The 15,216-nt window shown below is 46.6% G+C and overlaps 2 protein-coding genes across 3 annotated transcripts in view; both read left to right on the top strand.

The window, feature by feature from the left end:
* The first annotated feature begins 352 nt into the window (after positions 1-352).
* LOC311312261 (zinc transporter ZIP1-like) lies at positions 353-3,016 on the top strand. Its single transcript, XM_084442153.1, has 4 exons — positions 353-483; positions 801-1,150; positions 1,459-1,589; positions 1,919-3,016. Exons 2-4 carry the CDS (start codon positions 958-960, stop codon positions 2,621-2,623), a joined length of 1,029 nt encoding a protein of 342 aa, XP_084298279.1. The 5' UTR covers positions 353-483; positions 801-957; the 3' UTR covers positions 2,624-3,016.
* A 4,290-nt stretch (positions 3,017-7,306) lies between these two features.
* Positions 7,307-15,216, top strand: part of LOC311312305 (CREB-regulated transcription coactivator 2) — a gene marked incomplete at its 5' end in the record, with an annotated part of 37,271 nt that continues 29,361 nt past the window's right edge. For both annotated transcript variants that reach the window (XM_084442223.1, XM_084442222.1), the window contains 3 exons: positions 7,307-7,480; positions 14,279-14,380; positions 14,774-14,887. In XM_084442223.1, coding sequence (XP_084298349.1) covers positions 7,307-7,480; positions 14,279-14,380; positions 14,774-14,887 — 390 coding nt within the window. The remainder of the gene's footprint in view (positions 7,481-14,278; positions 14,381-14,773; positions 14,888-15,216) is intronic.

Below are 15,216 nucleotides of genomic sequence, written 5' to 3'. Positions count from 1 at the left end.
TAGACCCCACATCGAGCTGTAGACCCCACATCGATCTGTAGATCCCACATCGAGCTGTAGACCCCACATCGAGCTGTAGACCCCACATCGAGCTGTAGACCCCACATCAAGCTGTAGACCCCACATCAAGCTGTAGACCCCACATCGAGCTGTAGACCCCACATCGAGCTGTAGACCCCACATCGAGCTGTAGACCCCACATCGAGCTGTAGACCCCACATCGAGCTGTAGACCCCACATCGAGCTGTAGACCCCACATCGAGGACCCCTCTCTGCGTGTCTCTGTGTGGCCCCTCCTTCGAGCTCACACCCGATTGGCTCATTGGGTCATGTGACTTGCCAGACCTCTGATGGTAACCGAGCATCATCACTTCCCGTACGGAATGTAGTTTTTGGCATCCAGCGGTCATATCCACTACCGGGAAAGCTTTTACGTTTAGCATCAAACAGGCTGAATGCTGCGGTACTATAACGAGACTAAAGGTAGGCTATAATATCCTAATGTCATTCTTCATTTGTACAAATGTGAGCGAAGCTGCCACATGTGTCCGACTTCTGCCAGACGCGCTTCTTGTTGATACAAACTTGTCCGTCTTTTCCCGGTTCCCGGTAGGCTATAACTGTGTTTTCACTCTCAACTTCAAAGAAAGCCATCAAGTCTTTTTCTCATATTTTTCAACACACTCCTCTTTGGAAGAGTGATCCCAGAAACTTGTAGAGGCAGAAATGACCACAACTAATTAATTAATTGAACCTAAATGTAGGCTACTTTTTAATCACAATAACATTTTCATTTGCAGGTTCTCCACTTTTGCCTTTCAGCAATTCCAATGGTGTCTGAGCTACCATGCATCTTCATGACTCAAAGGTGTGAGTGCCCTTTGTGTTGCCTCTGGGTATGAAATGCGCTATACAAATAAAGCTTTGATTGATTGATTGAGTGAGAAAAGCAGGAAGATGTCTCTGGGGAAAGATCCCTCCCCTGCCCTCTCCCTGGGCTGGAAATCCGGGCCGCAGACAAACCAAGCCACCGTACCAGACCTGGAGATCAAACTGGGAGCCCTGGTTCTTCTTCTCGTAACCACTCTCCTCTGTGGTTTCGTCCCTCTTTGCGTGGTTCGCGGGGCAGGGAGGTGCAACGTAGACCCAAGTGAGTGATCTGCCACTTCTGAGAACTTCATCTAAAGCATTCTCAGCAAATAGGAACTACTTGTGAACTTTGATTTTAATAATCCTCTCATGCATGGTAAGAGACACAATCCGTACACTTAGCATGAGCGCATCCTCAAACTACTAGTTTCAAGTGTGTAGCCTGTACTGTAGTTCCAAACTACACACGATACCAAAGGGACATATTCCTAGTTTGGTAGAATAACCCCAGATGTATTTTGAGTTGATCGGTAAGTGCCCTTTGGCGGGGCGATCTATTTCTGACCGTGAGTCTGTGACATCCTCCAGAAACGCGTCACAGGGCGCTGCGTTTGATGAGCGGCTTCGCTGGGGGGGTGTTCCTCGCCACCTGCCTCCTGGACCTGCTGCCCGGCTACCTAGACGACATCAACGAGGCTTTTAACAGCATCGACATCAAGGTGAGAGGTCGACATTTGAAGGGTCGCTTTTTGATTGGTTTAATCATTTCTCATCCACTGAATCATAAACAATGTAGTGTTTTACTGATCTCACAATCTTATGATCAAGTTAAATGCTGGGTGGATGGAATTTGTCATTGATCACACAGCCGTGACATCGGCTTAATCTGATGACTACTGTAATCAGCTGTGTGGATGTTGGGGACGTACATGTCCTATAAACGGCTCAGCTGGGTGTGAGTCCTATATGTGAAATAAGTAGATTCACTTTCTGTGAGTGGCTTTTTGATGAGAGCTTCTGCTTCACGGCTGATTTCTCTTCCCTCCAGCTCAACTTCCCTCTGCCAGAGTTCATCATGGCCATGGGGTTCTTCCTGGTTCTGACTCTGGAACAGATCGTCTTGGCTCTGAAGGACCAATCGCCCGGCCCGTCTGAGGAAAAGCGCGCCTTACTGGTGGACTTTGGTGTCCAATCACACCACAGAGACGGCGGTAGACATTCCCACCACCACCAGCACAGCAGGGAGGAGTTTGGGGGAGGTCCAGGAGGGGAGGGGCTCCACGTGGACTTCAGCTCTCATTCGGCTATCCGGACCTTCGTCCTGGTCTTCTCCTTGTCCCTGCACTCTGTGCTGGAGGGCGTGTCCCTGGGCGTGCAGGGGGTCAGTGGGCGGGCGCTGGAGATGTGTCTGGCTCTGCTGCTCCACAAGGGCGTGCTCTCCTTCAGCCTGGCCCTCCGGCTGGTCCAGGGTCGCCTGCGGCGGGCGGCGGTGGCCGGCTGCGTCCTGCTCTTCGCCCTCACCACCCCGCTGGGCGTCAGCCTCGGCTTCGCCCTCACCGGGGCGGAGCCGGCGTCCCAGTACCAGCTGGTCAGGGCCACCCTGGAGGGGCTGGCGTCGGGGAGCTTCATCTACGTCACCTTCATCGACGTCCTGCCCCAGGAGCTGGGCTCGCCCGGCAGCCGCATCCCCAAGGTGGCGCTGTTGCTCACGGGTTTCGCCGCCGTCACGGGGGTGCTGTTCCTCAAGCTTTAGACATCTCTCCAATAAGTCCGACAGTAAAGTTACAACAGTGGTGTCAAGATGGCCGCAAAAAGACGATTGTGCTGTTGTGATACGATTGTGCTACGTTTCGGTTCATATAATCTTTTAGTATGAGGCTAAAGTGATACAGACATGTTTTCCTGTGAAACGGGAAGAATGCTATTATTTCCTTTCCCACTCAGTAAAGTATTTTGCCAAAGAATATAGATGAATGAAGAGTGGAGGGAGAAACCATGCTTTGAAATTCGCATTATATTATTTTCACAATAATAGTTAGAATTTGAAATTATCTTATTTTTATAACCAACAGCCTATTATCACGGGCATAATAACGTGGCTTGATTTAAATATTTTAAGCACCATTTTCTGAATAATTGATATGGTCTTCACGCCTGCTGAATGTTTTGTATGTTGTGAAATAAAGTTTTATGCCTGCATTTAATTGAATATATGTTTATGATGGTTGATTTATCTTTGGTCTATGAGCACAACTCAGTTGACAAATTACTCATTCCCTTGCAAGTTATGGAAGATGGAAGAAAATGGCGTATATATACAAGTGACTCACTGGATTACTGAATAAACGTTAACTTTAACGTTCATTTAATTAATAAATGTCATAACATACCATGCAATAACCTTAGTTTATTCGATTCGCTGTCCACTTGTGATCTGATCGTCCAAAACACATTTTTAAACCAAGTCTAAACAGGGTCACAGATTCCCTTCCTCTCTTAAGGGATTCATACTTTCTCTGGAATCTACATCGAATGTGAAGACAGGGTGTGCTATAGTACATAGTATATATACTATATAGTATAGTATACTGTGATTATAGCACAGGTAAGGTTTGTTGTTGGGGCCGGTAGGATAGTAGTGGTGAACAGTAACGTGTGTTTACTTGTATCTTTGCCTCATCACTCTGGATGTATTTTGCTGGTTCAGATCATGTTGATTCGGCTCAGTTCTAATTGTTTGACTCCTCTTGGTTCCTTGGCCTCACACACCTGCAGTGAGACAGGGACTGGGGTGATCACACACACACACATGCAGTCAGACAATGACTGGGGTGATCACCAGAACCAGAGAAGGACTTCAGGGTGGACAGCAGGATGGTCTAAAAAAAAACATCTTCCCTTCCTGTGCCCCCCCCCCCTACATATATTCTTTATTCTATTCTTTACTGTACACATGTTGTACATATGGATGTATAGTCCCTGTTTTATTCTTACTACTCTGCATTTAGTTTTTTCCTCAACATTGCTGTAATTCCCATTGCCGAAGCACCAAATTTCCCCCAAGGGGAATCAATAAAGTATATATCTAATCTAATCTAAAATCTAAGTCTGGCACCCAAGGATGAACTGTGCATGCGCACCAGTTCTCTGACCAGCGTGCAACAGGCCCCATCAAAGAGAATGCGTACTCTGTGGCGTCCTACAAGCTCACCGCCAGAAGAGCACGGGCGCCCTCTTGCGGTGTCAGAGAGAATTAACTCTCTTTCTTTTTTTCATGAACCAGGCCAGGTCCAGCCTGGCTTATGTGCGTGGCTGGCTTGTTTCTGTTCAGGACTGGTAGGACGGAAGCTAGTCATGCCACTGAAATAGCTGTGAATTAAAATGACATGAAATAATGTCGGATAAATGAAGATAGGTCTTGTCGCCTGGACACATCAGTTCCAATGCTTCCAATGCTAATCCAGCACAATAAGAGCAGGATAGCCAGTTAGCTCATGAGCTCACAACAACTAGCAGCAGCTTCCATAACATTAATGGTAGCGGGCAGTGGCTAAAGCAGTTACACTGATGATAACATAAAGTCATCCCCACCGGGTCTTGAACCCTGGTCTCCCGGATGGGAGTCCAATGCTCTCACCACTACTCTACTTGTGGAGTGGAGATCGACAGGTTGGTTTTGGTGTCCTTCTACCAGTCCCTAGTGTGAGTTGGGGTTAGAATAAGGGGTTGGGGTTGGGACAGGATCAGGGCTGAGTTTCCCAGAGGCATCGTAGCGCTACGTTCATCGTAAGCTATGGCGTTCATCATAGCTTACGATGAACGTAGCGCTACGATGCCTCTGGGAAACTCAGCCCTAACCTATAAGGCAATGGGTAAAGGTTGGAGTGAAAGGATGAACATGTGGAGGTTTGGGGTAAAGTCCCATAAAGTCATCCCCACCGGGTCTTTGTGGTAGTCTGGGCGAATGACTGCCGACCACAAGGTTTCTGGTTAGGAGCCTTGGTCTGGTCCACAGCTGAACGTCTGGGGGGCCTGAAGCTAACATTGCGGACCTTAGCGCTGGACAATCCGGCTGCTACGCCAGGGCGTTGAGGGTGAGGAGGTGCCACCTTGCGAGAAAATGATAATTTCATAAATGGTTAAGGTGGGTCAGGGGTTAGTAATTAATTCCATGGCAAGAAACACCACTTGTTCACTGATAATATTTCTTTCATGTTTAGTTTGTTGCGTTCATAGAGAGAGAGAGAGAGAGAGAGAGAGAGAGAGAGAGAGAGAGAGTGAGGGAGAGAGAGTAAAGAGAGAGAGAGAAGGAGAGAGAGGGAGAGAGAGTAAAGAGAGAGAGAGACAGTAAAGAGAGAGAGAGAGAGTAAAGAGAGAGAGAGAGAGAGTAAAGAGAGAGAGAGGGAGAGAGACAGAGAAAGAGAGAGAGAGAGCATGGTGATGCCAAAAGGAGAACAGGTGACATGGAGGTGAGTGAGAAAAGAAGCACATATTGATGGTTAAGACTGAATAATGACATCATAAAAGTATTTTATTGCTTTGGATGATTTGCTTGAAGAATGTCAAAAACAACATGTCATTACTTGGAGAGGAGATGAGAGGACAAGAGACCAGAGAAGAGGAGGAGGAGGAGGAGAGACCTAGAGAGGAGATGAGACACAGCAGAGGAGGAGAGATGACTGGAGATAAGAGAGACCAGGAGAGGAGATGAGAAGACAGTAGAGGAGAGGAGGAGATGACTGGGAGAGGAGGAGAGACCAGGAGAGGAGAAGACAGTAGAGGAGGAGATGCCTGGACAGCAGGGGAGAGGAGAAGAGATGACTGGGAGAGGAGGAGAGACCAGGAGGGGAGATGAGAAGACAGTAGAGGAGAGGAGGAGATAACTGGAGGAGAGACCAGGAGAGAGGGCTGAGAGGAGATAGGACGAGAGGAGAGCGAACGCCCCTGCTGCCCACCCAAATGTATTTGTAAATATGTAAATAAAAACAATTTGCTGAACCTTGGCCACAATATCTGGACTTGTCTTAATATAACAATGCGTATACTTCTGTTTATATTATGGTTATGGCTGCAGGCTACTTTATTAATCCCTAATCTCTGCTATTACATACAATGAAACAATAAAAGGCAGACAAAAAAAGAAAAAACAGCATTGCAATACAATACACTATTAGACATTACTGTAAAAAAAACAAAAAAAACATGAAAACATAATAAGTTAATAAGTTCATCCCATATTTTAGCATGGCAGGACATGAGTTTCAATTTATTTATTTTTTTCAGGTGTGGGACCTCCAGATCCCAGCCTTTGCCCAAGAGGCCAGGTTTGTGGGGTTATTTATTGAGATTTCCAATAATTTCTAGTCACCTCACCAGTTTGAAAATGCCTCATTCCTCCTGTCTTGACCGATATGAGAAGTCAATCTTTGATCATGGAGGACCCGATGGGTGAAAGAGTGAGTCCATCTCGAGATCAGTGACTTCTCGAAGGAAGGGAGAAAGGAATAATGTAGTTTAGACTGGAGGAGGGTTGAAACAGGGACCACGGACTTGCCTTAGAATAACCTTAAAGGTACCCAATGTAGTTTTTGACCACTAGTATGCGCTCTAGAGCAAATTTGAGAAGGTGGTCCCCGAAAATCCCGTACTACGTCATTGCGTCAATACGCGGAGCACATAATAGTGACGTTTCACACATCTTTGTTGTTTTCAAAACATTAGCTAAATATCATTTTGCGAAGAAATTACAAGGTAGGAAAGACATTCAAGTGATTCGACATGTTTATTAGACTACAAGGAACCATATAATCGAGGAATTTCGAAAATAAACAAAGAACGGATTGTTTTGATTCACGTTTCGTTGGGTACCTTTAATGACATGACTATCCTGGGCCACATACCCAGAGCCGGCGTGTGAGGGCGCTGTCAGCCTCCCCTCCTCCTCCTCCCTCCCTCCTCCTCCCTCCTCCTCCCTCCTCCTCCTCCCTCCTCCCTCCCACCTCCAGACCCAGTCAGATCATCTCACTGAAGGGATAAAGAAATAATGTAGTTTAGACTGGAGGAGGGTTGAAACAGGGACTTGCCTTAGAATAACCTTAATGACATGACTATCCTGGGCCACATACCCAGAGCCGGCGTGTGAGGGCGCTCTCAGCCTCCCCTCCTCCTCCTCCCTCCTCCCTCCTCCCTCCTCCCTCCTCCCTCCTCCTCCTCCTCCCTCCTCCCTCCTCCCTCCTCCCTCCTCCTCCCTCCCTCCTCCAGACCCAGTCAGATCATCCAGACCCAGTCAGATCATACCCAGAGCCGACGTGTGAGGGCGCTCTCAGCCTCCCTCCCTCCTCCTCCCTCCCTCCTCCTCCTCCCTCCCTCCTCCCTCCCACCTCCAGACCCAGTCAGATCATCTCACTACACTGCGCGGAGCGGTTGATCGGATAAGATGTCTGCTTCAGGCAGCTGTGGACCCGGTCCTGGAGGACCCAGCTCGGGTGGAGGAGGCACCGGGGCTTCAAACCCCAGGAAGTTCAGCGAGAAGATAGCTCTGCACACCCAGCGGCAGGCCGAGGAGACCGCTGCCTTCCAGGAGGTCATGATGGACATCACCTCCACCAGGGTGGGTCGGGGAAGGAGGCAGAGCTGGAGGGAGGACGGGCCAGGGGGCTGGGAAAGAGGACAGAAACTAGACTAAACTCACAGATTAATCTGCCCAACGTGACTGTAGTCAGCTAGCTATGCTACTTGTTGCTAGTGAGCTAAGGGAACTTGCTAACCCTAGCTAGCTGCAACAATTGGTTTTATTTTTTAGCCTTGGCAACATTTTCCAAACTAAATGATGCTCCTAGAAGAGCTAGTTAGCAGTGGCTAGCTACCATGCTAACACCGCTAGCTTAGCTAGCCGATGACCTCTGTTTACATCAGTGTGTGTTTGTTTAGTAGCAGCTAGCATGGCTGTTGGTTGTCTATAATTAGCCAGCTAGCCTAGTTTGACGTGTTGATCCTGGAGCTGGGCTGCTAGCTGACTAGCCATGCTAGCTAACTAGCCATGCTAGCTAACTAGCCAAAACGTCGTTATCAGTTTGAAAGCCACATTGTGTTGGTTAGCTAGCTAGCTTAGCATGTTTAGCTAACGTGAGCTAATGTGAAGTTGGTTGTGATCACGCTAGAGCTGCTGTGGGACATCTTGCTAGGCTAGGCTAGGCTGGGTTAGGCTAGGCTGGGTTAGGCTAGGCTAGGCTGGGTTAGGCTAGGCTGGGTTAGGCTAGGCTGGGTTAGGCTAGGCTAGGCTGGGTTAGGCTGGGCTGGGCTGGGTTAGGCTAGGCTAGGCTAGGCTAGCCGTCTGTGCCACGGATATTCACTTAACGTCAGCTAGCCTTTCACGTTAGCCAGCTTAATTATTATTATTTTTTTAATTAGCCAGCAGGAGCCTAGTCTGCGCTTTTGCGAGATTTGAGAAGCGGAATTTACGAGATTATTATAGATTATTATAGATTATTATAGATTATTATACATTAATATACATTTCCCTGTTTCCAGACCAACCTCAGATACACTCACTGTACAGCAACAAGTGACTGTCCCCAGTACTGGGCTAGCTAGCCTAGCCACATAGTTACATACTAGCTATCTAGCCTAGCCACATAGTTACATACTAGCTAGCCTAGCCACATAGTTACATACTAGCTATCTAGCCTAGCCACATAGTTACATACTAGCTAGCTAGCCTAGCCACATAGTTACATACTAGCTAGCTAGCCTAGCCACATAGTTACATACTAGCTAGCTAGCCTAGCTACATACAGTTACATACTAGCTAGCTAGCCTAGCCACATACAGTTACATACTAGCTAGCTAGCCTAGCCACATACAGTTACATACTAGCTAGCTACCCTAGCCACATAGTTACATACTAGCTAGCTAGCCTAGCCACATAGTTACATACTAGCTAGCTAGCCTAGCCACATAGTTACATACTAGCTAGCTAGCCTAGCCACATAGTTACATACTAGCTAGCTAGCCTAGCCACATAGTTACATACTAGCTAGCCTAGCCACATACAGTTACATACTAGCTAGCTAGCCTAGCCACATAGTTACATACTAGCTATCTAGCCTAGCCACATACAGTTACATACTAGCTAGCTAGCCTAGCCACATAGTTACATACTAGCTAGCTAGCTTAGCTACATACAGTTACATACTAGCTAGCTAGCCTAGCCACATAGTTACATACTAGCTAGCTAGCCTAGCCACATAGTTACATACTAGCTATCTAGCCTAGCCACATAGTTACATACTAGCTAGCTAGCCTAGCCACATAGTTACATACTAGCTAGCTAGCCTAGCTACATACAGTTACATACTAGCTAGCTAGCCTAGCCACATAGTTACATACTAGCTAGCTAGCCTAGCCACATACAGTTACATACTAGCTAGCTAGCTTAGCCACATAGTTACATACTAGCTATCTAGCCTAGCCACATAGTTACATACTAGCTAGCTAGCCTAGCCACATACAGTTACATACTAGCTAGCTAGCCTAGCCACATAGTTACATACTAGCTATCTAGCCTAGCCACATAGTTACATACTAGCTATCTAGCTAGCTACATACAGTTACATACTAGCTAGCTAGCCTAGCCACATAGTTACATACTAGCTATCTAGCTAGCTACATACAGTTACATACTAGCTATCTAGCTAGCTACATACAGTTACATACTAGCTATCTAGCTAGCCACATAGTTACATACTAGCTATCTAGCTAGCCACATACAGTTACATACTAGCCAACTAGCTAGCTACATACAGTTATACTAGCCAACTAGCTAGCTACATACAGTTACACTAGCCAACTAGCTAGGTACATAGTTATACTAGCCAACTAGCTACATACAGTTATACTAGCCAACTAGCTAGCTACATACAGTTATACTAGCCAACTAGCTAGCTACGTCACTCGTAGTAGTTGTTGCTGTCATGTTGCTGTCATACAGCCAGCAGAACCAGTCCTACTGCAACCCGCTTCCGTCAGAGGACAGGACAGCCAGCGTCTATGAGGACGTACCACTCTCTCTCTGACGTCCTCGTGTGACCCAGGCACGCACGATGAGGTCACACTGCACGTCAAACCTTCGCCTCATTCCGGATGTGTTATGCAGGAATTATGAAAGTTGATGGATACATAACAGCGCACCATACTATTATCTTTGCCATTCTTAACCATGGCGTATAGGATCACCAGCCAATTGTCTCTCCTCAACCACGTTTATGATGTGGAGATGACGTCGTAGAGGGGGGGGGGAGGTGGGAAAGCCATGCAGTGAATACAACCATCATCCCATAAATTGCATTGTTGCCAGTGCTGCATTCAAAGGCTTCATTCCCTTATTGGCCCATCCCCAACCCTCTCCCTCTCTCTCTCTCTCTCTCTCTCTCTCTCTCACACACACACACACCACCTCTTTCATTCATGGTGTGTGTGTGTGTTCTTTGAGACCCCTGTCTTTTACAGCCTGTAGCATCTCTAACTGACCCGCGCTCTTTACTGCAGCGCAGCGCGCGCGGCCCAATCAGCCTAATAGCACGGGCGAGGGAACGCCGCGTCAGAGGGGGGCGGGTAGTACCGGTGACTGGAGACGGAGCACACTGCAAAACCGATGTGTGTCTGCGCACCATTACATGGGTGTTAGTGTGTGTGTTAGTGTGTGTTTGTGTGTGTGTGTGTGCGTGTGTGTGTGTGTGTGCAGCCTGTGGGTGTCTGTGTTTAGTGGAAGATGGGATTCGGCAAGTGTGTGTCCGAGTGAGGAGAGGGGGAGAGAATTGAGCGGAGGAAGCAGGGGTTGGCACTTCATTCACTGCGTTTTATGAATCAGCTTGGTTGGACAACGCGTGTACAATGCAGAGTCAGGAGAGTGCTTGTTGGTTTATCCGTTCGGCTAGCCTACATGGTTTAGCCTGTCGTTAAACAATTCTGCTTTTGGTGTCAGTCACGTGAAGCGAAAAGTGGTGATGATTTTCCAGCATATTTACCCTTTTCCTAAGATTAATGTTGCCGTTGAGAGATTCATGAATTGGAAGAAAATGGCTGCTCTAACCTTATTCTGAGCCATCAGGCCTAGTGTTAGTTGTCGTTGTTGGGCTGCCTACGCCAGTCTACGCCATTTTGATATGTGTAGAATCCTGATGATGCACTATATGGACAAAAAGTATGGGTCCACCTACCCATTACACCTACTGAAGCTTTTATGACCTCCCATTCTAAACTCATAGGCGCTATATGGAGTTGGTCCCCCCTTTGCAGCTATAACTTCCACTCTTCTGGGAAGACTTTCTACAAGATTTTGGAGTGTGTCTGTGGGATGATCTTTTCCCCATTCATCCAGAAGAGCATTTGTGAGATCAGACACTGATGTTGGACGGGAGGGCCAACTCGCAATCTGGGGGGTTGAGGTCAGGGCTCTGTGCGGGTCAGTCAAGTTCCTCCACCCCAACCTCACCCAACCATGCCTTTATGGACCTTGCTTTGTGCACTGGGGCACAGTCATGCTGGAACAGAAAAGGGCCTTCCCCAAACTGTTCCCACAAAGTTGGAAGCATAAAATTGTCCAAAATGTCTTGCTAAGCTGAATAATGAACATTTCCCTTGGATGGAACTAAGGAGCCCAGGCCAACCCCAGAACAACAACCCCAGACCACGATCACTCCTCCTCCAGACTTTACACTTGGCACAATGCAGTCAGGCAGGTGACGTTGCGCTTGGTGATGTAAGGCTTGCATGCAGCTGCTCGGCCATGGAAACCCATGTTAAGCTCCCGGCGCACAGTTTCTGTGCTGATGCTAACGCCAGAGGAGGTTTGGATCTCTGCAGTTACTGAGTCAGCAGAGCGTTGGAGATCTTTACCCACGATGCACCTCAGCACTCAGCGACCCCGCTCTGTAACTTTACGTGGTCTGACACTTCGTGGTTGAGTTGCTGTGGTTCCTAAACGTGTCCACTTTGCAATAATACCACTTAGAGTTGATCATGGAATATCTAAGAGGGAAGACATTTCACAAACTGACTTGTTACTAGGGTACTATCAAATGATTCAGAATCGATTCATGAATCCCAAAATCGATCTTTTATTTAATGAATGAATGAATAAATGAAGGAATGAATAGTTAATTCATTCAATGATTCATTCATTCATTTTTGGAAATCAGTATCGATACCCAGCCCTAGTATTGAGGCGTTGCATAACTTGGCAGTCATGTAATTAAGGTTACAGCTAAAAAAAAACAGGTTTTAGTAACACTAACCGAATCGATATTGAATCGAATCGAATCGTGACAATCGATTCTGAACCTTGTGAATCGGAATCGATTCGATTCTTGAAATTCGAATCAATCAATGATGGCATCCTATCACAGTACCATGCTGGAACTCAGTGAGCTCTTTAGAATGACCCATTCTTTCACAAATGTTTGTAGAGGCAGAGCGCATGGCTAGGCGCTTGATTTATACACCTGTGGCAATGGGACTGAATGAAACACCTGAATTCAATGATTAAGAGGTGTGTCCCATTACTTTTGTAGTTAGGGCTGACGGGTCACATTGGGAGTTGAAGTAGCATCTTGTCATCCTGTCTCCCCCATATAAATTATTTTCATAATACATGCTATTGATATTATATTTTATATTTCCTCAGGATATAGGCTACAGGCCTACTTGTACTGAGCAGGGGTAGGGTCTATCATAGGCCTGTACTGAGCAGGGATAGGGTCTATCCTAGGCCTGTACTGAGCAGGGATAGGGTCTATCCTAGGCCTGTACTGAGCAGGGATAGGGTCTATCCTAGGCCTGTACTGAGCAGGGATAGGGTCTATCCTAGGCCTGTACTGAGCAGGGATAGGGTCTATCCTAGGCCTTCTGGACATGGGCAGTGGAGGTTTTCCATCGAAACAATAATTAAAAATATCTTTGGCATCTCCTCAACGAGCCTACTACTAGTTTTCTTTGTGAATGATTGTTGCCTGGGATAATAATTTGTCTGCTGCTGTCAAATTGACATTCTCCGTTTGCAGTTTCTTTGGCTGTTTCTAAGACTGGCAGTGTGTGAGACACGCTTCAGGCCATGAGCAGACGGTGAATAGGACTTCAAGGTCATTCAACGGTCACACGAGGTCAAAATAAAGTCTCAATAAAGTTGTTTTTCTCGCCAAGTATTTTTTCCATCATATGTATTCGCATAACCCCTCCCCCCCCCAATTTGCATTAAAAGTAAAAAAAATGGGCGTGGCTCTCTCACTGTGGAGATGTATTGACGATAGACAGTTGCTTTTACACTCTGAGGTGGACGGTGAGTGCCTGGTCACCTTCACAGACCTGTTTACTCTTCCGAAGGTGTGGGATTTAATCAATTGTGTAGAACATTTACATCTACACTCCCTACATTAGAACATCTACACAATGTGAACATTGTGTAGAACATCAACTGCATTTGTCCAAGGGACAGAATTCTCAACAGACGCTGTGGGGGCCAGACTCAAATCATATATTAAAAAATATATATATATTTGGCTTCAGCGATCTATTACTGACTCTATATCTATTACTTTTCATTTTCTTTTTTATATCGTTTTAACTTTTCGTTTTCAATTTCAGTTTAGTTTTAATTAGTTTTTAAAGTGGGTTTGCTAGCTTATTTTTTGTAAAATATATTTTTTAAATGCTTAGTTTTAGTTTAGTTTCAGTATTAGTTTAAGTTTGTTTTTCTTCTGTGTTGGCCTCGTAAGACTATCCTGTATATTATGTCCATATTCCTCTATAGTAAAATGTTAATTTAATTGATAGACTTTCAGCATCGCAGGCTATGCCTGTACAATTAGCCTATTTAATTTCATTAAAAATTGTCACTTGCCTTTTGTCTGATGGAAGAATATTTGGAGGGCTGAAGGAGTCATGAGTCGTGCTAGAACTCAGGCATAGGCCTCTACGCAACAACAGTGAAACACAACAATAACATGGGTAACATTTTATGCTAAAAGCAGACGCAGGCTACAGTAGTGAGAGATCACAGTATCGGCCCCAAAAAGCCTGATGGGCGCATTCCTAGTCCAGGCCTAGTTCCTAGTCCAGACCTAGGTCCTAGTCCAGGGATGTCCAGGGAAGCGTTAGGCCGTCTCTAGTCTGCTAGTCCCCCAGCAGAGTCCAGAAGCTTGATCCAGTAGCTCTGATCCAATATATTTTGTGATTTGTGCCAATTTAATCTGCTAGACTATATTTGAATGTTCACTGTAGATATACCGCCATCTGTTTTCAAGACTCATCGACCTGTTTGTTTCTCTCTCTCTCTCTCTCTCTCTCTCTGTCTCTCTCTCTCTCTCTCTCACACACTCACACTCACTGTGTTCCATCTCTCTCTCTCCTCTAGATACAGGCCCAGAAGGTGCGCCTGGCCAGGAACCAGGGTCAGTACTACGGTGGCTCTTTGCCCAACGTCAACCAGATTGGCAGGAACGCAGGGGACTTCCAGGTCAGGACCTATTCATCGCGTATCAGTCAGCTGAGCGTCACTTCCAGTTACTGACCCACCGCACGGCCTGCTGCCATTTATGAAGTCACGACTGTTTTCACATTACATTTTCCCATTTTACATTATTTTATATACATTATTTATATAGGTGAATTCATAAAGATTATATAAAAACAGCTTTAAAAAATCTTTTTTGCTACTATCTGCCTCTCTGACCTCCTTCTCTCCTCTCTTTTGCACCCCTCTCTCTCTCTCTCTCCCTCTCTCTCTCTCTGTCTCTCTCTCTCTCTGTCTCTCTCTCTGTCTCTCTTTCTCCCTCCCTCCCTCTCTCCCTCCCTATCTCTCTCTCCCTCTCTCTCTCTCTCCCTCTCTCTCTCTCTCTCTGTCCCTCAGGGCTCGTTCCACTCCACCCTGGACTCCGGTCGCACCACGCGTCACCACGGCCTGGTGGAGAGGGTCCAGAGAGACCGCCGGTTCGTCTCCCCGGTCCGTCCCTACAGGAGACAAGTATCCTTCAGAGGGTCTCTCTCTCCCCCCCCCCCCCCCCCCTCGAGACACAGCAGCACCAGACAACAGACCACAATAGAAAACCTTTCTCTTTATTCGTCCTCGGCTGCTGATGTTCACACTCGTCTGTGGAGCCGTCCTTGTTTGTTTGATGGGGTTTTCATTGTGTTTAGTGTGTTGTATCGTTTTTGTTTTATTTTCTTTCAGGGGGGACATTTGAGGTCATAATATCAGCCCGGCGCGTCGCCAGGTTTACCGCGTGCAGATTGACGGCGTTTATCTTTGCCGTGCTTATGATAGATGTTCTGCAGAGCGAGACCAAGGCTACT

Source organism: Borostomias antarcticus (genome assembly GCF_949987555.1).
Source record: "Borostomias antarcticus genome assembly, chromosome: 8".
In the NCBI taxonomy this organism is placed as follows: Eukaryota; Metazoa; Chordata; class Actinopteri; order Stomiiformes; family Stomiidae; genus Borostomias; species Borostomias antarcticus.
Note: the sequence above shows the minus strand (reverse complement) of the source record. Positions and strands in the feature narration are given on the sequence as shown.